The sequence below is a fragment of the Pseudophryne corroboree genome, chromosome 7 (assembly GCF_028390025.1).
Source record: "Pseudophryne corroboree isolate aPseCor3 chromosome 7, aPseCor3.hap2, whole genome shotgun sequence".
Lineage (NCBI taxonomy): Eukaryota > Metazoa > Chordata > Amphibia > Anura > Myobatrachidae > Pseudophryne > Pseudophryne corroboree.
Genome location: NC_086450.1, coordinates 336883689 through 336907202, shown reverse-complemented (window position 1 = coordinate 336907202; position 23514 = coordinate 336883689). Strand labels below are relative to the sequence as shown.

The following is a 23514-nucleotide window of genomic DNA, read 5'->3' as shown; positions in this document are numbered from 1 at the left end:
TTCTGCCCTATCCATATGGAAAATCAGATAAGGACTTTTATATGACAAAGCCGCCAATTCTGATACACGCCTGGCCGAAGCCAAGGCCAATAACATGACCACTTTCCGCGTGAGATATTTTAGATCCACGGTTTTTAGTGGCTCACACCAATGTGATTTTAAGAAACTCAACACCACGTTGAGTACCCAAGGTGCCACTGGAGGCACAACCGGGGGCTGAATATGCAGCACTCCTTTTACAATGTCTGAACTTCAGGTACTGAAGCTAGTTCTTTTTGGAAGAAAATCGACAGAGCCGAGATCTGTACCTTAATGGAGCCTAATTTTAGGCCCATAGACACTCCTGCTTGTAGGAAATGCAGAAATCGACCTAGTTGAAATTCCTCTGTTGGGGCCTTTTTGGCCTCACACCAAGCAACATATTTTCGCCATATGCGGTGATAATGTTTTGCAGTTACATCTTTCCTGGCTTGAATTAGCGTAGGAATGACTTCCTCCGGAATGCCCTTTTCCTTTAGGATCCGGCGTTCAACCGCCATGCCGTCAAAACGTACCCGCGGTAAGTCTTGGAACAGACAGGGCCACTGCTGCCGCAGGTCCTGTCTGAGCGGCAGAGGCCATGGGTCCTCTGATATAATTTCTTGAAGTTCTGGGTACCAAGCTCTTCTTGGCCAATCCGGAACCACGAGTATCGTTCTTACTCCTCGCCTTCCTATTATTCTCAGTACCTTTTGTATGAGAGGCAGAGGGAGGAACACATAAACCGACTGGTACACCCACGGTGTTACCAGAGCGTCCACAGCTATCGCCTGAGGGTCCTTTGACCTGGCGCAATATCTTTTATAGCTTTTTGTTGAGGCGGGACGCCATCATGTCCACCTGTGGCCTTTCCCAATGGTGTACAATCCTTTGGAAGACTTCTGGATGAAATCCCCACTCTCCCGGGTGGAGGTCGTGTCCGCTGAGAAGATCTGCTTCCCAGTCGTCCACTCCGGGAATGAACACTGCTGACAGTGTTAACACATGATTTTCCGCCCATCGGAGAATCCTTGTGGCTTCTGCCATCGCCATCCTTCTTCTTGTGCCGCCCCGTTGGTTTACATGGGCGACTGCCGTGATGTTGTCTGATTGGATCAGTACCGGCTGGTTTTGAAGCAGAGGCCTTGCCTGACTCAGGGCATTGTAAATGGCCCTCAGTTCCAGAATATTTATGTGTAGGGAAGTCACTTGACTTGACCAAAATCCCTGGAAGTTTTTTCCCTGTGTGACTGCCCCCCAGCCACAAAGGCTGGCATCCATGGTCACTAGGACCTAGTCCTGTATGCCGAACCTGCGGCCCTCTTGCATGGAACCTGCCGAATGGGATTGCTTCGTAGGAAGCTACCATTTTTTCCCAGGACTCGCGTGCAATGATGCACCGATACCTGTTTTTGCTTCAGGAGGTCTCTGACTAGAGATGACAGTTCCTTGGCTTTCTCCTCCGGGAGAAACACTTATTTCTGTTCTGTGTCCAGAACCATCCCCAGGAACAGTAGACGTGTCGTAGGAACCAGCTGTGACTTTGGACTGTTTAGAATCCAACCGTGCTGTTGTAGCACTTTCCAAAATAGTGCTACCCCGACTAGCAACTGCACCTTGGACCTTGCCCTTATAAGGATATTGTCCAAGTACGGGATAATTAAAACTCCCTTTTTTCGAAGGAGTATCATCATTTTGGCCATTACCTTGGTAAACACCCTCGGTGCCATGTACAGTCCAAACGGCAGTGTCTGGACTTGGTAATGGTAATCCTGTACCACAAATCTGAGGTACTCCTGGCGAGGATGGTAAATGGGGACATGCAGGTAAGCATCCTTGATGTCCCGGGATCCCATGTAATCCCCCTCATCCAGGCTTGCAATAACCGCCCTGAGCGATTCCATCTTGAACTTGAATTTTTTTATGTATGTGTTCAAGGATTTTAAATATAAAATGGGTCACACCGAACCATGCGGTTTCGGTACCCCAAACCGTGTGGAATAGTAACCCCGTCCTTGTTGAAGTAGGGGCACCTTGAGTATTACCTGCTGGGAATACAGCTTATTAATTGCCTCTAGCGCAGCCTCCCTGCCTGAGGGAGTTGTCGGCAAGGCATATTTGAGGAAACGGCGGGGGGGAGACATCTCGAATTCCAGCTTGTACCCCTGAAATACTACTTGAATGAAACAGGGATCCACCTGTGAGCGAGCCCACTGATCGCTGAAATTTTTGAGACGGCCCCCCACCGTACCTGGCTACACCTGTGGAGCCCCCGCGTCAAGCTGTGGACTCAGAGGAAGCGAGAAAAGAATTTTGATTCTGGGAACAGGCTGACTGGTGCAGCTTTTTCCCTCTCCCCATATCTCTGTACAGAAAGGAAGCGCCTTTGACCCGCTTGCTTTTCTGAAGCCGAAAGGACTGTACCTGATAATACAGTGCTTTCTTAGTCTGTGAGGAAACCTGAGGTAATGGATACGAGGTCCCAGAGACCATCCCCAAATAATTCCTCACCCTTATAAGGCAGAGTCTCTATGCGCCTTTTAAAGTCAGCATCACCTGTCCAGTGACAGGTCTCTAATACCCTCCTGACAGAATGGTCATTACATTCATTTTGGATGCCAGCCGCCAAAATATCCCTCTGTGCATCCCTCATATTTAAGACGACGTCTTTAATATGTTCTCATGTGTGACAGGGTCACCGACCACGCTGCAGCAGCACGATCTGCAGGTCTCAGTCTAGTACCTGAGTGTGTAAATACAGACTTCAGGATAGCCTTCTGCTTTTTATCAACAGGTACCTTCAAAGTGGCCGTTCCTAAAACGGCAGTGCCACCTTTTTTGACAACCGTGTGAGCGCCTTATCCACCCTAGGGGATATCTCCCAGCGTAACTTATCCTCTGGCGGGAAAGGGTACGCCATCAGTAACTTTTTAGAAATTACCAGTTTCTTATCGGGGGGAACCCACGCTTTTCACACACTTCATTCATTCATCTGATGGGGGAACAAAACACTGCCTGCTTTTTCTCCCCAAACATAAAACCCTTTTTTAGTGGTACTTGGGTTAATGTCAGAAATGTGTAACACATTTTTTATTGCCGGGATTAAGTCACGGATGTTCCTAGTGGATCGTGTATATGTCTCAACCTTGTCGACACTGGAGTCAGACTCCGTGTCGACATCTGTGTCTGCCATCTGAGTGAGCGGGCGTTTTTTGAGCCCCTGATGGCCTTTGAGACGCCTGGGCAGGCGCGGACTGAGAAGCCGGCTGTCCCACAGCTGTTACGTCATCCACCCTTTTATGTAAGGAGTTGACACTGTCGGTTAATACCTTTCACCTAACCATCCACTCTGGTGTCGGCCCCACAGGGGGCGACATCACATTTATCGGCATCTGCTCCGTCACCATATAAGCCTCCTCATTAAACATGTCGACACAGCTGTACCGACACACCGCACACACACAGGGAATGCTCTGACTGAGGACAGGACCCCACAAAGCCCTTTGGGGAGACAGAGAGAGAGTATGCCAGCACACACCAGAGCGCTATATAATGTGGGGATTAACACTATAACTGAGTGAAATTTCCCCAATAGCTGCTTGTATATATAATATTGCGCCTAAATTTAGTGCCCCCCCTCTCTTTTTAACCCTTTGAGCCTGAAAACTACAGGGGAGAGCCTGGGGAGCTTTCTTCCAGCTGCACTGTGAAGAGAAAATGGCGCCAGTGTGTCTGAGGGAGATAGCCCCGCCCCTTTTTCGCGGACTTTTCTCCCGCTTTTTTCTGGATTCTGGCAGGGGTATTTACCACATATATAGCCTCTGGGGCTATATATTGTGGTATTTTTGCCAGCCAAGGTGTTAATATTGCTGCTCAGGGCGCCCCCCCCCCCAGCGCCCTGCACCCTCAGTGACCGGAGTGTGAGGTGTACATGAGGAGCAATGGCGCACAGCTGCAGTGCTGTGCGCTACCTTGGTGAAGACTGATGTCTTCTGCCGCCGATTTTCCGGACCTCTTCTTGCTTCTGGCTCTGTAAGGGGGGCGGCGGCGCGGCTCCGGGACCAAACACCAAGGACTGGGCCTGCGGTCGATCCCTCTGGAGCTAATGGTGTCCAGTAGCCTAAGAAGCCCAATCCGGCTGCAAGCAGGCGAGTTCGCTTCTTCTCCCCTTAGTCCCTCGCTGCAGTGAGCCTGTTGCCAGCAGGTCTCACTGAAAATAAAAAACCTAAATCTATACTTTCTTTCTAAGGGCTCAGGAGAGCCCCTAGTGTGCATCCAACCTCGGCCGGGCACAAAATCTAACTGAGGCTTGGAGGAGGGTCATAGTGAGAGGAGCCAGTGCACACCAGGTGACCTAAAGCTTTCTTTAGTTGTGCCCAGTCTCCTGCGGAGCCGCTATTCCCCATGGTCCTTACGGAGTTCCCAGCATCCACTAGGACGTCAGAGAAATATATATATAAAACATTGAGACTGTGATAGTGTAGGACCTCCATGAAGATGGGGTACCTTGGCGAGCAGTTTGCAGGCTTCCGTGCATTGGCCAATTCACTAACTAAACCCCCATCATTTATTTATTGATGTTGTGAAAATAAGTGAGCTTGCTTTGGTGAGTGCTGAACTTTCTGTTTGTATATCTATATATATATATATATATATATATATATCTATCACTAAAGCTTGTGTAGCTGTGGAATCTTTTACAAATCCTTGGAGTGCCGCCCACCAATACAGGGGGGTCCTGGGGGTGGCTTGGGAGGGTTAATTTACACTCCCCAGCGGCTGCCATTGTCTGCAGCCGCTGGAGGTAGGGGGTCCTGCCGTGCTGACCGATTAGCAGTGATCGGCAGCATGGCAATCAGTAGGGGAGAGTGTATCGAGGCAGAGGGACCTTCCGGTCCCTCTGACAGCAGCAGCGGAGGGAAGTTTCCCTTCCCTGCCACTGCTAACACTCTCTATCTGACTGGTCGCATCCCGTGCAACCAGGTTAGATAGAGCACTTGCAGGCACGGTCGCATCTGATGCGACCATGCCAGGCAAGTGGTTAACAGACTTAACATAGGGGGTCATTCCGAGGTTGATCGCTCGCTGCCGTTTATCGCAGCGATCAGGTGAAAAAACTGCATTTCTGCGCACACGTATGCCCCGCAATGCGCACGCGCGATGTATGGGTACAAAGCTCTTTGTGGTTGTGCTCAGGTTCTAGCAAAGTTTTCCTTCGCACTGGCGGCCGCAAGAAGATTGACGGGAAGGGGGCGTTACTGGGTGTCAACTGACCGTTTTCAGGGAGTGTTTGCAAAAACGCAGGCGTGTCTGAAAAAAGGCAGGCGTGGCTGGGCGTTCGCTGGGCAGGTGTATGACGTCAAATCCGGACACAAATAGGCTGAAGTGATCGCAAGCGCTGAGTAGGTTCAGAGCTACTCTGAAACTGCACAAACTTCTTTTGCAGAGCTCGGCTGCACAAGCGTTCGCACTTTTGCCAAGCTAAAATACACTCCCCAGTGGGCGGCGGCATAGCGTTTGCACGGCTGCTAAAACTAGCTAGCGAGCGATAAACTCGGAATGACCCCCCCAATTCATTGCAGAAACAATGAAGAACAGAAAAGCTTGGTTATCTGTGAATGAACAGTAAAAGCAATAATAGTTTTCTGTATTTCTTTTGACTATAGTCATCAATGTAAAGCTCCCACCAATATATATGTAATCGTGCATTTTAAGGCTGTGCCAAGTTACCCAAAATGTGGGAGACAATTAGAATTTTTAGTGATAATCATGTTTGGCCAGTGAACTGTAAGCTTTCTAAACGACCTGGTTTAATGTGGAGGTTTTATCCTAAAATTAACTGAATGCACAGCTATCTACTGTAGTTGTTCAGCCCAATCACCGAATAGCTGGATCTTTAAACAATTTAGCTAAAAATGTGTAGGCCATATTGCATTGGGTATGGTATGCTGGCAGCCGGGATCCACGCGGTCAGCATACCGACGCCGGGATCCCGGCTGCCAGAATTCTGTCAGGAGGGTGAGCGCAACGAAGCCCCTTGAGGGTTCGCTGCACTCGCCACAGATTCTATTCCACTCTATGGGTGTCGTGGACACCCACGAGTGGGAATAGTCCCTGTAAGCTGGGATTCCGGCTGTCTGTATTGTCAGTGGTCGGGATTCCGGCGTCGGTATCCTGAATGCCAGGATCCCAAGTGCCGGCAATGTAACTGCATCCCACTATATTGCATAGTTTTGTCAACACAGTCAACGGCCTATATAGCTGGATCACCTTGCAAATTTGGCTTATTTGAACTCCCCAACAAACATTCCAATGGATTTCTTTATCAGACCTTAATTTATTTCATGATTGAAAAATTTGGTAAAAATTAATGACCGTATAAATCAGGGATGGGGAACCTTCGGCCCTCCAGCTGCTGTTGAACTACACATCCCAGCATGCCTTGCAACAGTTTTAGCATGGCCAAATAGCAAAACTGTAGCAAGGCATGCTGGTATGTGTAGTTCACCAACAGCTGGAGGGCCGAAGGTTCCCCATCCCTGGTATAAATGATGTGGGAAAGCTTTGCAAATTGCTTTTTGAAGCATGATGCCATGTGAATCCTGACATCCATAAACATTATCAAATAGGAAAACAATGTTGTTAATTAATACCAGGATCCTACAGCAAAATAAAACGACAAGCCTGTGCTTCCTCTAATGCAGCAACCATTCTGAAACAGTCTACACATGGTTATCACACTAAGGACTGGATACAATTAGCCAAGTTAATTACCATGGGCTTTTAGCAGTGGCAAGGGCTATTAAGTTGTAGCCCACGATAAGCCCACAGGCTAAACTTAACATGGATTTCTATTCAAGCCTCAGGGAAGCCCTTACTGCGGGTGCTACAAACACATTAACTCAGTGGTTCTCAAACTCCTTTCTCAAGGCACCCTAACAGTCCAGGTTTTAAGGTGATCAATGCTTAAGCACAGATGGTATAATCAAATTGACTGAGGAACTAATTAAATCACCTGTACTGAAGCATGGATATACTTAAAACCTGGACTGTTAGGGTGTCTTGATGACCAAGTTTGGGAACCTCAGTGTTAAAGAATAGTTCTGGGCACTTATCCGGGAATCTTTGGGTAGGCTTACCATATTATCCCTTTAAACCGGGGCATTCATGAATTCCACAGTTTCTGGGACTGGCTGACTTCAAACCTGCATTTCACCATGTTTTAAGCAGCTAAATAACCTGTGTAATTCATGTGTCCTGGTTTAAAGGGATGGTATAGTAAGTCTATCTATGGGTCAACAAGAGTTAGCTGTGGATTTACAGAGCAACGAAAAGGGCTTGTGATAGAAAAGCTCTAGGCATAATTAAATCCAGATGGAATTGTCTCCACAGTAAATGAACGCACAAATAACTTTTTCAATTATTTTACAGAAATTCAGCTCTTACCTTGTGTAATCCATGATCGTATTGAGGCGGTGAGCAATAGTTATAACAGTACTATCTTTAAATTCTGTTCTAATGGTTGACTGAATTAGGTCATCGGTCTCCAAGTCCACAGCTGCTGTAGCTTCATCTAGCACCAAGATTTTGGTCTTACGCAGAAGAGCTCTAGCCAGGCAAACCAACTGCCGTTGACCAACACTAAATCACAACAGAATACATTTTAGCATTAGAATATATATACAAGTGGTGATATTGTATTATCAAACACAAGAATTTAAAGGTAGAGCAGCATAGGCCCTTCCTATTATTTTCCTACAATTTTTGTATGTACATACTGTACATACCTTTATAACACTATCAAATCTGAGATTGCTTTGGAAGAATTCTAAATGTTTCACTGGTTCAGACATCAGAACTTTGAAATATTTAAATTACAAGAACAATGTTTGCAGTAAAGTAAATCAAGGAGATAATTTCTCAGGTACGCTGTACGATAGTAGAAGAACTCATTTTGGTTCTACAGTACAGGACTCATTAAAAAGCAAAACTCATACTACAGAACTCCATCATTTTGTTTTTTTAATTATTTCTCCAAATGAATATACTGATTTGAAAATTCTTGTTGAAAGCACATGTTAATGGTCTTATAAACACATCAATTGTTCTAAAGGAGAATCCAACCAGTCCGACAAGAAAGAAAAGGCTTTGTGGAATTCTATGCTATTAAGTCTGACGCATTCACAAAGACCAACTTGGCAGGCAGCTAGTAGACCTATCTGACACTCATGGAAGGCAATCAGTAAAACTGTCTGACATTGAGGATCATGGCATTAAATTATTATAGATATCGGACACTGTAGAAACGTGCCATGGAGACAGTACAGCTGCCCGACACTGTAGAAACGTGCCATGGAGATAGTACCGCTGCCTGACACTGTAGAAACGTGCCGTGGAGATAGTACAGCTGTCTGACACTGTAGAAACGTGCCATGGAGATAATAGGATTTTAATACCTACCGGTAAATCCTTTTCTCTTAGTCCGTAGAGGATGCTGGGGTCACTTCAAGAACCATGGGGTATAGACGGGATCCGCAGGAGACATGGGCACTTTAAGACTTTCAAATGGTGTGACCTGGCTCCTCCCTCTATGCCCCTCCTCCTGACTCCAGTTTAAGGAACTGTGCCCAGGGAGACGGACATTTCGAGGAAAGGATTTATTGTTAAACCACGGTGAGCATCTTACCAGCTCACACCTCAAGCATGCCGCAGAACGTGGCATTCAACAGAACCCAAGCCAATGGCATGAAGAATGTGCAGCAATATGCTGACAAAAATCGTAACACAACCTGTGTGTAACCTCAACCAATAACTGCAGATACAGTCCGCACTGGGACAGGCGCCCAGCATCCTCTACGGACTAAGAGAAAAGGATTTACCGGTAGGTATTAAAATCCGATTTTCTCATACGTCCTAGAGGATGCTGGGGTCACTTCAAGAACCATGGGGTTTATACCAAAGCTCTAGAACGGGCGGGAGAGTGCGGATGACTCTGCAGCACCGATTGACCAACTTAAGGTCTTCATCGGCCAAGGTGTCAAACTTGTAGAACTTTGCAAAATGTGTTTGACCCCAATCAAGTAGCTGCACGGCAAGTTGCTATGCCGAGACCCCCTACCCCCCCGGACAGCCGTCCAGGATGAGCCCATCTATTTAGTAGAAAGGGCTTTCACCGATATCGGTAACAGCAAACCAGCCGTGGAATGAGCGTGCTGAATGGTGTTCCGGAACCAGCATGCCATGATCTGCTTGGAAGCAGGACACCCAACCTTGTTGGGAGCATACAGGACAAACAGAGCCTGTTTTCCAAATCTGAGCCGTTCTGGCGACATAAATCTTCAACGCTCTGACCACATCCAGAGATTTTGACTGAGCGAAGGCGTCAGTAGCCACAGGCACCACAATAGGCTGGTCGATGTGAACCTTCGGTAGAAATTGCTGACGTGTCCTCAATTCAGCTCTATCTTCCAGGAAGATCAACTAAGGGCTCTTGAGAGACAAGACCGCTAACTCCGACATCTGCCGTGCAGATGCCAAGGCCAATAGGCTGACCACTTTCCAAGTGAGGAATTTCAACTCCACCTTATGTAAAGGTTCAAACCAATGTGATTGAAGGAACTGTAACACCACATGACGATCCCAAGGTGCCACCAAAGGCACAAATGAAAGTTGAACGTGCAACATGTCTTTCACGCAAACTGAACTTCCGGCAGGGAAGCTAATAGTTTCAGAAAGAAAATTTCCAATACTGAAAACTGGACCATAATGGAGCCCAACTGCAGTCTGCATTTCCCCCAGCCTGTAGGGAACGGAGAAAACGCCTTACTGAAACACTTCCGTTGAAACTGTCTTGGATTTACACTAAGACATATATTTTCTCCAAAAACGGTGGTAATGTCTAGACGTTACTCCTTTCCAGGCCTAAACAAGAGAGGGGATGACTTCCTTGGGAATACCATTTTGGGGTAGGATTCGGCGCTGAACACTCATGACGTCAAAAGTAGCCGCGGCAAGTCTAGGTACACGCCCGGTACCTACCTTAGTAGGTCCTTGCGAAGAGGAAAAAGGGCCAGGATCTTTTAATAAGTAACTCCTGAATATCTGAGCACCAAGCCCTCCTTGGCCAGTCTGGGGCAGTGAAAATTGCCCCAACCCTTGTTCTTCCTATTATCCCGAGAATTTTTGGGATCAGTGGAAGTGGAAGGAATACACTGACTGGAATAGTCACTGGGTTACCAGAGCATCTACTGCTACTGCCTGAGAGGGTCTCTTGACCTGGAACAATTTTTTTTGTTTTTAAGTTTCTCGTTGATAATGGCCAAAAATTGAGCGCTTGACAAATTAATAAAACTAAGTGGCACCTGTAAAGAAAAAATTCTGTTAACATATGTTTACAGCTCTTTTTAGAGCTTTGTTTGCGGTATCAGCACAGTCCAAAGGAGATCTACCTTTCCCTACATCACTCTGTGTTCACGGGATTCCTCAGCCTGGTGTTGTTAAAGGCTGTCCGTGGCTTGTGTGGTCTTTCTACCCACCGCTGCGTCCAGCGGGGGAAGTGGAGTGCGGCGGGGTTTGGCGGGTGACGTCACTCGGCGGCATCCGTTCTCCTGGGCGGCAGGATGTCTTGTCTGTAGTACCGCTATCCACCAACGCGTTTCGTGCTGTTTCTAGCACTTTGTCAACGCGTTGGTGGATAGCGGTACTACAGACAAGACATCCTGCCGCCTAGGAGAACGGACGCCGCCGAGTGACGTCACCCGCCAAACCCCGCCGCACTCCGCTTCCCCCGCTGGACGCAGCGGTGGGTAGAAAGACCACACAAGCCATGGACAACCTTTAACAACACCAGGCTGAGGAATCCCGTGAACACAGAGTGAGGTAGGGAAAGGTAGATCTCCTATGGACTGTGCAGATACCGCAAACAAAGCTCTAAAAAGAGCTGTAAACATATGTTAACTGAATTTTTTCTTTACAGGTTCCACTTAGTTTTATTAATTTGTCAAGCACTCAATTTTTTGCCATTATCTATCCTATTTATTTGAGCAGCTATATTAGTCATAAGCGCATGAAACATCAAATTTTTAAGTTTCTCGTTGAGACGAGAAGTCATCCTGCCCACTGGAGGAACTCCCCAAAGACTTGTCACCTCTGCGAAGACTTCTTTGTGGAGGTCCCACTCTCCCGGACGGAGATCGTGTCTGCTGAGGAACCATGCTTCCCAGTTGTCCACCGGAATGAAAATTGCCGACAGAGCCTTTACAGATTTTTCTGCCCAGCGGAGGATCTTCGTCACCTCTGCCATTTCCGCTCTGCTTTTTTCTGTTACCTTATCCAACTGGATGTGCACGGGGTGATCTTGAAGAAGATGTACCGCCTGCTGAAGGCCGTCGTAAATGGCTCTCAATTCCAGCATATTCATGTGAAGGCAGGCTTCCCGACTTTAGCATTTTTCTTGGAAGCTTTTCCCTTGAGTGACAGCTCCCCAGCCTCGGAGACTTGCATCCGTGGATACCAGGACCCAGTCCTGACCCCGAACCTACGTCCCTCTAGTAAGTGCGAGGTGTGGAGCCACCACAGGAGCGAAACCCTGGCTTTTGACAACATGGATTATCTTCCCGTGTATGTGTAGGTTGGAACCGGACCCCTCGTCCCACAGGACCCACTAGAACACCTTGGCAAGGAACCTGCCAACTGAACGGCCTTGTAGGCCGCAACCATCTTTTCTAATGTATTGATGGATTGACACTCCAGCTGGTCTCGGAATTCGTATGACCAGACTCTGGATCTCCAGATCTTGTTCCACTGGAAGAAAAAAAACTCTCTGTAGTATCTAGTATTATTCCCATAACTGACAACCGCGTCGGTGGGCCATTAGTGATTCTGGTAAAGTCAGGAGCCAACCCTGTTGTTGAAGAACTGTCAGGGAGAGTGCAACGTTTTGCACCAACTGGTTTCTTGATCTCGCCGTTATCAGGAGATCGTCCCCATACGGGATAAACGTGGCTCCGTACTAGAGAAGGAGAACCATCATTACTGCCATCACCCTGGTGAAACTGGTAATGCCCATCCTGAATAGCAAACCTCAGGTAAACTAATGCGAAGGAAAATGTAATTAGACCTCCTTTATTCTTCTTTAGATTGGATTTGAATTTCTTTAAATATAAATTACAGTATGTCAGATTTTGGATTGGTCTGACCTAGCCATCTGGCTACGGGAGCACGAAGAGGCTTGAATAACCGTCTTCTCCCTATTGTGACAGGGGACACCAGGACCATGACCTGATCCTGACACAACTCTTGTGTTGCATCGCATACTCCCTCCCCATCCGGAGGAGAATCGGTAATAATGAAGAATTGGTGAGGGAAAACGCCTGGAAACTCCAGTATGCACCCTTGGGACACTATTCATAAACCTGGTCCAAGTCCGTTCCGGGACCGACTGAAAAGATTTGGACGTGACCTCAACGGTGTGGGCTCCCGCAAGAGAGGCCCAGCGTCATGCGGTGGATCTGGCAGAAACAGAGGATGATTTCTGCCCCTGTGACCTTGAAGAGGCTGCTGACCTCTTCCCTTTTCTCCTTCCTCTACCTGCAAAGAAAGAAGGAGGAATCCATATCTATCGGGCTGACATGACTGCATCTGACAATTATGCGTCATCATCCGTTGTGAGGGAACATAGGCCCCGAAGGTAGACCTACCTACGGCGTCTGCCGAGATCAAATTAACTAGGTCATCACCGAACCGGGCTTCCCCTTCATCTGGAAGAGACTCCATATCTTTTCTGAGTCAACCTCAGCATTCCATTGGTGAATACTCAACTCCCTCTTAGCCGAAACCATGGAATCGGCCCGCGAACCCAAGAGTCCTCTATCCCTTGCAGTCACACAAAAGCATGCTGCAGCGTCCTTGATACGATGCAACGTAAGGAGTATACCATCTCTCCCCAGGGTATCTATAACGGATGACCAGGCAACCGACCATTTTTGAATACTACTACTCCCCATGCGCATGTAATGACCAGGTCTAACTGACGTACGCGTGGACACATAACTAGAACATAACGAAAGCTTCCCACAAATGATCCGCTGGCTTCGTGACAGGGGCCCGTGCAGAATAGGCGGTGACACCACTTTATTCTATCCGCGGCGGGAAAAGAATAAATAATCGGAATCCTCTTGAGGATTTGAAATTATCTTGTCAGGGCTGACCCAGACCTTCTCGAACAGAGCGTTCAGCACATGAGAATGAAGAATGTTACTTCAGCAGTATTATAAATACATACAAATATATATACATATACACACATAGACCCTTTTGTTCAGAACAGCAGGGTCCACAGTGACGTTAATACGTCCTTATTATGTACTAATTATGTACTAAATGCTCCTTTTTTTTGGGGGGGGGGGATCTCATCAGGAAGCATTATGGTCGACACAGGAATTAGCATCCGTGTCGGTATAATGGAGTAGTAACTGGGCAAAATAACCAGTTTTCGACTCCGAGGGGTCTGAGAGAAACATAGGTATGACCAATACATCCATAGATATTCCTGTGTCTCTTACACCGAATTATTCAACCTTACTATATATATATATATATATATATATATATATCCGTATATACATAGCCCTTTTTGATATGCATTACATTAATATGCAATTTTTTTACCCAGTCATATATCGGAGGTGCCGACAGGGCCACCCCCTCGCGTCTGTGTCCCCAATATAGTTTTCACTTGTCTATCCACTTACATGTTGACTCACATGTATCAGGAGTCGGCCGTGCCAACAGGGTCACTCCCACGGCCGTTTGTGGGAAGCACTCCGCCTCAGACATGCCGAAAACACGTGTACCCAGCATGTCAGAGAGACACAGACAGAGTTTGTCAGCTCATAACACAGCGCTTAATTAACAGTTCTGAACATTAAAGAATGCCCCCAAACCTTTATATTACACATATATTTCACCATTTGACTGTGCACACCGCCCCCCCCCCCCCCCACCCCACCCCGTTTTGCACCATGATACATTCAGCAGTGTGAGGAAGGACCAGTGTACAGCAAAAGAAAATGGCGCTGGCTGTGTGAGCTGTGAGGGCTAAGCCATGCCCCCGCAATGGCACGCTTCAGTCCCGCTATTGTAGTAAAAATTTTTATACTGGCAGGGGTTAGGACAGTGCCCCAGCACCTATGTCCCCTGTTGCCAGTGTTATAATTGAGGTGTATATGCTGCCAAGGGCGGCGCCCCCCCCCCCCCCCCCCCCTGCACCCTGGAGTGCCTCTGTGTGTGGGAGCTTGGCGCGCAGCGTGCGATCGCTGTGCGGTACCTCAGAAGCCGTCACTGAAGTCTTCTTTTCTTCTTCTACTCACCTGTCTTCTGACTTTTGGCTCTGCAAAGGGTGTGACGGCGGGCTCTGGGAGTGAACCCCTAGGCGTACCTAGTATTCCAAACCCTCAGGAGCTAATGGTGTCCTGTAGCCAAGAAGCAGAGCATTTAAACTCCCTAGAAGTAGCTCTGACTTCCCTCCCCTAAGTCCCACGATGCAGGGAGACCGTTGCCAGCAGCCCCCCTGAAAATAAAAAACCTAACATAAAGTCTTTTCAGAGAAACTCAGTAGAGCACCTCAGTTGTGCATCTAGTCTGCCTGGGCACATATTCTAAACTGGAGTCTGGAGGAGGGGCATAGAGGGAGAAGCCAGGTCACACCATTTGAAAGTCTTAAAGTGCCCATGTCTCCTGCGGATCCCGTCTATACCCCATGGTTCTTGAAGTGACCCCAGCATCCTCTAGGACGTATGAGAAAGTACAGCTGCCTGACACTGTAGAAACGTGTCACGGAGATAGTACCACTGCCTGACACTGTAGAAACGTGCCATGGAGATAGTACAGCTGTCTGACACTGTAGAAACGTACCATGATTGTATCGTACAGATAGTACAGCTGCCCGACACTGTAGAAACGTGCCATGGAGATAATAAGAATTTACTCACCGGTAATTCTATTTCTCGTAGTCCGTAGTGGATGCTGGGGACTCCGTAAGGACCATGGGGAATAGATGGGCTCCGCAGGAGACTGGGCACTCTAAAGAAAGATTAGGTACTTTCTGGTGTGCACTGGCCCCTCCTCCAGACCTCAGTTAGGGAAACTGTGCCCGGAAGAGCTGACATTACAAGGAAAGGATTTTGGAATCCAGGGTAAGACTCATACCAGCCACACCAATCACACCGTACAACTCGTGATAACCTTACCCAGTTAACAGTATAAACAACAACTGAGCATCACTCAACGGATGGCTTATAACAATAACCCTTTATTAAGCAATAACTATATACACGTATTGCAGAAAGTCCGCACTTGGGACGGGCGCCCAGCATCCACTACGGACTACGAGAAATAGAATTACCGGTGAGTAAATTCTTATTTTCTCTAACGTCCTAGTGGATGCTGGGGACTCCGTAAGGACCATGGGGATTATACCAAAGCTCCCAAACGGGCGGGAGAGTGCGGATGACTCTGCAGCACCGAATGAGCAAACACAAGGTCCTCCTCAGCCAGGGTATCAAACTTGTAGAACTTTGCAAAAGTGTTTGAACCCGACCAAGTAGCCGCTCGGCAAAGCTGTAAAGCCGAGACCCCTCGGGCAGCCGCCCAAGAAGAGCCCACCTTCCTTGTGGAATGGGCTTTCACTGATTTTGGATGCGGCAATCCAGCCGCAGAATGAGCCAGCTGAATCGTGCTACAGATCCAGCGAGCAATAGTTTGCTTTGAAGCAGGATCACCCAGCTTATTGGGTGCATACAGAATAAACAGCGAGTCAGTCTTCCTGACTCCAGCCGTTCTGGAAACATATATTTTCAAAGCCCGGACTACGTCCAGCAACTTGGAGTCCTCCAAGTCCCGAGTAGCCGCATGGACCACAATAGGTTGGTTCAAATGAAACGATGATACCACCTTTGGGAGAAATTGGGGACGAGTCCGCAATTCTGCCCTGTCCATATGGAAGATCAAATAAGGGCTTTTACATGACAAAGCCGCCAATTCTGATACACGCCTCGCCGATGCGAAGGCCAACAGCATGACCACTTTCCACGTGAGATACTTTAGTTCCACGGTCTTAAGTGGTTCAAACCAGTGGGATTTCAGGAAATCCAACACAACGTTAAGATCCCAAGGTGCCACTGGTGGCACAAAAGGGGGCTGAATATGCAGCACTCCCTTTACAACGTCTGAACCTCAGGCAGTGAAGCCAGTTCTTTTTGAAAGAAAATGGATAGGGCCGAAATCTGGACCTTTATGGACCCTAATTTCAGGCCCATAGTCACACCTGACTGTAGGAAGTGCATAAATCGACCCAGCTGGAATTCCTCTGTAGGGGCCATCCTGGCCTCACACCAAGCAACATATCTTCGCCATATACGGTGATAATGCTTAGCTGTTACATCCTTCCTAGCTTTTATCAGCGTAGGAATCACTTCATCCGGGATGCCCTTTTCCGTTAGGATCCGGCGTTCAACCGCCATGCCGTCAAACGCAGCCGCGGTAAGTCTTGGAACAGACAGGGCCCCTGTTGCAACAGGTCCTGTCTGAGAGGCAGAGGCCATGGGTCCTCTGTGATCATCTCTTGTAGTTCTGGGTACCAAGTCCTTCTTGGCCAATCCGGAATGATGAGTATTGTTCTCACTCCTCTTTTTCTTACTATTCTCAGTACCTTGGGTATGAGAGGAAGAGGAGGGAACACATATACCGACTGGAACACCCAGGGTGTCACTAGCGCGTCCACAGCTATCGCCTGAGGGTCCCTTGACCTGGCGCAATATCTTTTTAGCTTTTTGTTGAGGCGGGACGCCATCATGTCCACCTGTGGCAGTTCCCATCGATTTGCAATCTGTGTGAAGAGTAAGACTTCTTGATGAAGTCCCCACTCTCCCGGGTGGAGGTCGTGTCTGCTGAGGAAGTCTGCTTCCCAGTTGTCCACGCCCGGAATGAACACTGCTGACAGTGCTTGTACGTGAATCTCAGCCCAACGAAGAATCTTTGTGGCTTCTGCCATCGCCACCCTGCTTCTTGTGCCGCCCTGGCGGTTTACATGGGCGACCGCCGTGATGTTGTCTGACTGAATCAGCACTGGTTGGTCTCGAAGCAGGGGCTCTGCTTGACTCAGGGCGTTGTATATGGCCCTTAGTTCCAGTATATTTATGTGCAGACAAGTCTCCTGACTTGACCACAGCCCTTGGAAGTTTCTTCCCTGAGTGACTGCCCCCCATCCGCGGAGGCTTGCATCCGTGGTCACCAGAACCCAGTCCTGTATGCCGAACCTGCGGCCCTCGAGAAGATGAGCACTCTGCAGCCACCACAGCAGAGACACCCTGGCCCTGGGGGACAGGGTGATCAGCTGATGCATCTGAAGATGCGATCCGGACCACTTGTCCAACAGATCCCACTGAAAGATCCTCGCATGGAACCTGCCGAAGGGAATGGCTTCGTATGAGGCCACCATCTTTCCCAGGACTTGCGTGCAGTGATGCACCGACACCTGTTTTGATTTTAGGAGGTCCCTGACCAGAGTCACTAACTCCTGGGCCTTCTCCTCCGGGAGAAACACCTTCTTCTGTTCTGTGTCCAGAATCATACCCAGGAAGGGCAGACGCGTCGTAGGAATCAGCTGCGACTTTGGAATATTCAGAATCCAGCCGTGCTGTTGCAACACTTCCTGAGAGTGTGCTACGCTGATCAACAACTGCTCCCTGGACCTCGCCCTTATGAGGAGATCCTCCAAGTACGGGATAACCGTAACTCCTTGCTTCCGAAGGAGTACCATCATTTCGGCCATTACCTTGGTAAATACTCTCGGCGCCGTGGACAGACCAAACGGCAACGTCTGGAATTGGTAATGACAGTCCTGTACCACAAACCTGAGGTACTCCTGGTGAGGTGGATAAATGGGGACATGCAAGTAAGCATCCTTGATGTCCAGAGATACCATAAAATCCCCCTCTTCCAGGCTTGCAATGACCGCTCAGCGATTCCATTGTGAACTTGAATTTTTTCATATAAATGTTCAAGGATTTTAAATTCAGAATGGGTCTTACCAAACCGTCCGGTTTCGGTACCACAAACAGTGTGGAATAGTAACCCCTTCCCTGTTGAAGGAGGGGGACCATTATTATCACTTGCTGGAGGTACAGCTTGTGAATTGCCGCCAAGACTACCTCCCTTTCCGTGGGGGAAGCTGGCAAGGTTGATTTTAGGTAACGGTGAGGGGGAGTCACTTCGAACTCCAGCTTGTATCCCTGAGATACAATTTGTATAGCCCAAGGATCCACCTGTGAGCGAACCCACTGGTTGCTGAATTTTCGGAGACGCGCCCCCACCGCTCTTGGCTCCGCCTGTGGAGCCCCAGCGTCATGCGGTGGACTTAGTGGAAGCCGGGGAGGACTTTTGTTCCTGGGAACTAGCTGCATGGTGCAGCTTCTTTCCTCTACCCCTGCCTCTGGCAAGAAAGGATGCACCTCTGACCTTCTTGCTTCTCTGAGAACGAAAGGACTGCATTTGATAATACGGTGCTTTCTTAGGCTGTGAGGAAACCTGAGGCAAGAAAGTCGATTTTCCAGCTGTCGCTGTGGACACAAGGTCCGAGAGGCCGTCCCCAAACAATTCCTCACCCTTATAAGGCCTCCATGTGTTTTTTAGAATCGGCATCCCCTGTCCATTGCCGAGTCCATAAGACCCTCCTGGCAGAAAATAAGAATTTACTTACCGATAATTCTATTTCTCTGACGTCCTAAGTGGATGCTGGGGACTCCGTCAGGACCATGGGGAATAGCGGCTCCGCAGGAGACAGGGCACAAAAGTAAAAGCTTTAGGATCAGGTGGTGTGCACTGGCTCCTCCCCCTATGACCCTCCTCCAAGCCTCAGTTAGGATACTGTGCCCGGACGAGCGTACACAATAAGGAAGGATTTTGAATCCCGGGTAAGACTCATACCAGCCACACCAATCACACTGTACAACCTGTGATCTGAACCCAGGTAACAGCATGATAACAGCGGAGCCTCTGAAAAGATGGCTCACAACAATACTAACCCGATTTTTGTAACAATAACTATGTACAAGTATTGCAGACAATCCGCACTTGGGATGGGCGCCCAGCATCCACTACGGACTACGAGAAATAGAATTATCGGTAAGTAAATTCTTATTTTCTCTAACGTCCTAAGTGGATGCTGGGGACTCCGTAAGGACCATGGGGATTATACCAAAGCTCCCAAACGGGCGGGAGAGTGCGGATGACTCTGCAGCACCGAATGAGAGAACTCCAGGTCCTCATCAGTCAGGGTGTGCCCCTGACCAAGTATCAGCTCGGCAAAGTTGTAAAGCCGAGAGCCCTCGGGCAGCCGCCCAAGATGAGCCCACCTTCCTCGTGAAATGGGCATTTACATATTTTGGCTGTGGCAGGCCTGCCACAGAATGTGCAAGCTGAATTGTACTACACATCCAACTAGCAATCGTCTGCTTAGAAGCAAGAGCACCCAGTTTGTTGGGTGCATACAGGATAACAGCAAGTCAGTTTTCCTGACTCCAGTCGTCCTGGAAACTATATTTTCAGGGCCCTGACAACATCTAGCAACTTGGAGTCCTCCAAGTCCCTAGTAGCCGCAGGTACCACAATAAGCTGGTTCAGGTGAAACACTGACACCACCTTAGGGAGAAACTGGGGACGAGTCCGCAGCTCTGCCCTGTCCGAATGGACAATCAGATATGGGCTTTTGTGAGACAAACGCCGCCAATTCTGACACTCGCCTGGCCGAGGCCAGGGCCAACCGCATGGTCACTTTCCCTGTGAAATATTTCAAATCCACAGATTTGAGCGGTTTAAACCAATGTGATTTGAGGAATCCCAGAACTACGTTGAGATCCCACAGTGCCACTGGAGGCACAAAAGGGGGTTGTATATGCAGCACTCCCTTGACAAACTTCTGGACTTCAGGAACTGAAACCAATTCTTTTTTGGAAGAAAATCGACAGGGCCGAAATTGGAACCTTAATGGACCCCAATTTGAGGCCCATAGACACTCCTGTTTGCGGGAATGCAGGAAACGACCGAGTTGAAATTTCTTCGTGGGGCCTTCCTGGCCTCACACCACGCAACATATTTTCGCCACATGTGGTGATAATGTTGTGCGGTCACCTCCTTCCTGGCTTTGACCAGGGTAGGAATGACCTCTTCCGGAATGCCTTTTTTCCTTAGGATCCGGCGTTCAACCGCCATGCCGTCAAACGCAGCCGCGGTAAGTCTTGGAACAGACATGGTACTTGCTGAAACAAGTCCCTTCTTAGCGGCAGAGGCCATGAGTCCTCTGTGAGCATCTCTTGAAGTTCCGGGTACCAAGTCCTTCTTGGCCAATCCGGAGCCACGAGTATAGTTCTTACTCCTCTACGTCTTATAATTCTCAATACCTTGGGTATGAGAAGCAGAGGAGGTAAGACATACACCGACTGGTACACCCACGGTGTTACCAGAACGTCCACAGCTAATGCCTGAGAGTCTTTTGACCTGGCGCAATACTTGTCCAGTTTTTTGTTCAGGCGGGACGCCATCATGTCCACCTTTGGTCTTTCCCAACGGTTCACAATCATGTGGAAGACTTCCCGATGAAGTCCCCACTCTCCCGGGTGGAGGTTGTGCTGAGGAAGTCTGCTTCCCAGTTGTCCACTCCCGGAATGAACACTGCTGACAGTGCTATCACATGATTTTCCGCCCAGCGAAAAATCCTTGCAGTTTCTGCCATTGCCCTCCTGCTTCTTGTGCCGCCCTGTCTGTTTACGTGGGCGACTGCCGTGTTGTTGTCCCACTGGATCAATACCGGCTGACCTTGAAGCAGAGGTCTTGCTAAGCTTAGAGCATTGTAAATTGCCCTTAGCTCCAGTATATTTATGTGGAGAAAAGTCTCCAGACTTGATCACACTCCCTGGAAATTTTTTCCTTGTGTGACTGCTCCCCAGCCTCTCAGGCTGGCCTCCGTGGTCACCAGCATCCAATCCTGAATGCCGAATCTGCGGCCCTCTAGAAGATGAGCACTCTGTAACCACCACAGGAGAGACACCCTTGTCCTTGGAGATAGGGTTATCCGCTGATGCATCTGAAGATGCGATCCGGACCATTTGTCCAGCCGATCCCACTGAAAAGTTCTTGTGTGGAATCTGCCGAATGGAATCGCTTCGTAATAAGCCACCATTTTTCCCAGGACTCTTGTGCAATGATGCACTGACACTTTTCCTGGTTTTAGGAGGTTCCTGACTAGCTCGGATAACTCCCTGGCTTTCTCCTCCGGGAGAAACACCTTTTTCTGGACTGTGTCCAGAACCATCCCTAGGAACAGCAGACGTGTCGTCGGAAACGGCTGCGATTTTGGATATTTAAAATCCACCCGTGCTGTCGTAGAACTACTTGAGATAGTGCTACTCCGACTTCCAACTGTTCTCTGGACCCTGCCCTTATCAGGAGATCGTCCAAGTAAGGGATAATTAAGACGCCTTTTCTTTGAAGAAGAATCATCATTTCGGCCATTACTTTGGTAAAGACCCGGGGTGCCGTGGACAATCCAAACGGCAGCGTCTGAAACTGATAGTGACAGTTCCGTACCACGAACCTGAGGTACCCTTGGTGAGAAGGGCAATTTGGGACATGGAGGTAAGCAACCTTGATGTCCAGGGACACCCTATTGGTTCGCTATCACTGCTCTGAGTGACTCCATCTTGATTTGAACCTCTGTATGTAAGTGTTCAAAGATTATCCATTTAGAATAGGTCTCACCGAGCCGTCCGGCTTCAGTACCACAATATAGTGTGGAATAATACCCCTTTCCTTTTTGTAGGAGGGGTACTTTGATTATCACCTGCTGGGAATACAGCTTGTGAATTGTTTCCAATACTGCCTCCCTGTCGGAGGAAGACGTTGGTAAAACAGACATCAGGAGCCTGCGAGGGGGAGACGTCTCGAATTTCCAATCTGTACCCCTGGGATACTACTTGTAGGATCCAGGGGTCCACTTGCGAGTGAGCCCACTACGCGCTGAAACTCTTGAGACGACCCCCCACCGCACCTGAGTCCGCTTGTACGGCCCCAGCGTCATGCTGAGGACTTAGTAGAAGCGGTGGAGGGCTCTGTTCCTGGGAATGGGCTGCCTGCTGCAGTCTTCTTCCCTTTCCTCTATCCCTGGGCAGATATGACTGGCCTTTTGCCCGCTTGCCCTTATGGGGACGAAAGGACTGAGGCTGAAAAGACGGTGTCTTTTTCTGCTGAGATGTGACTTGGGGTAAAAAAGGTGGATTTTCCAGCTGTTGCCGTGGCCACCAGGTCCGATGGACCGACCCCAAATAACTCCTCCCCTTTATACGGCAATACTTCCATTTGCCGTTTGGAATCTGCATCACCTGACCACTGTCGTGTCCATAAACATCTTCTGGCAGATATGGACATCGCACTTACTCTTGATACCAGAGTGCAAATATCCCTCTGTGCATCTCGCATATATAGAAATGCATCCTTTAAATGCTCTATAGTCCATAAAATACTGTCCCTGTCAAGGGTATCAATATTTTCAGTCAGGGAATCCGACCAAGCCACCCCAGCGCTGCACATCCAGGTTGAGGCGATCGCTGGTCGCAGTATAACACCAGTATGTGTGTATATACCTTTTTAGGATATTTTCCAGCCTCTCAGCTGGCTCCTTGAGGGCGGCCCTATCTGGAGACGGTACCGCCACTTGTTTTGATAAGCGTGTGAGCGCCTTATCCACCCTAAAGGGTGTTTCTGGCGGGAAAGGGTATACCGCCAATAATTTTCTATCGGGGGAAACCCACTCATCATCACACACTTCATTTAATTTATCTGATTCAGGAAAAACTACAGGTAGTTTTTTCACACCCCACATAATACCCTTCTTTGTGGTACTTGTAGTATCAGAAATATGTAACACCTCCTTCATTGCCCTTAACATGTAACGTGTGGCCCTAAAGGAAAATACGTTTGTTTCTTCACCGTCGACACTGGAGTCAGTGTCCGTGTCTGTGTCTGTGTCGACCGACTGAGGTAAATGAGCGTTTTACAGCCCCTGACGGTGTTTGAGACGCCTGGACAGGTACTAATTTGTTTGCCGGCCGTCTCATGTCGTCAACCGACCTTGCAGCGTGTTGACATTATCACGTAATTCCTTAAATAAGCCATCCATTCCGGTGTCGACTCCCTAGAGAGTGACATCACCATTTCAGGCAATTGCTCCGCCTCCTCACCAACATCGTCCTCATACATGTCGACACACACGTACCGACACACAGCACACACACAGGGAATGCTCTGATAGAGGACAGGACCCCACTAGCCCTTTGGGGAGACAGAGGGAGAGTTTGCCAGCACACACCAAAAACGCTATAATTATACAGGGACAACCTTTATATAAGTGTTTTTCCCTTATAGCATTTTAATATATATATATAT

General features: G+C 48.5%; 1 protein-coding gene across 2 annotated transcripts in view; it reads right to left on the bottom strand.

Annotated features, from left to right (window-relative positions):
• Positions 1–23514, bottom strand: part of LOC134945223 (multidrug resistance-associated protein 1-like) — a 337654-nt gene that overhangs the window by 6551 nt on the left and 307589 nt on the right. For both annotated transcript variants that reach the window (XM_063934380.1, XM_063934379.1), the window contains exon 31: positions 7465–7659. In XM_063934380.1, the coding sequence (XP_063790450.1) occupies positions 7465–7659 (195 nt within the window). The remainder of the gene's footprint in view (positions 1–7464; positions 7660–23514) is intronic.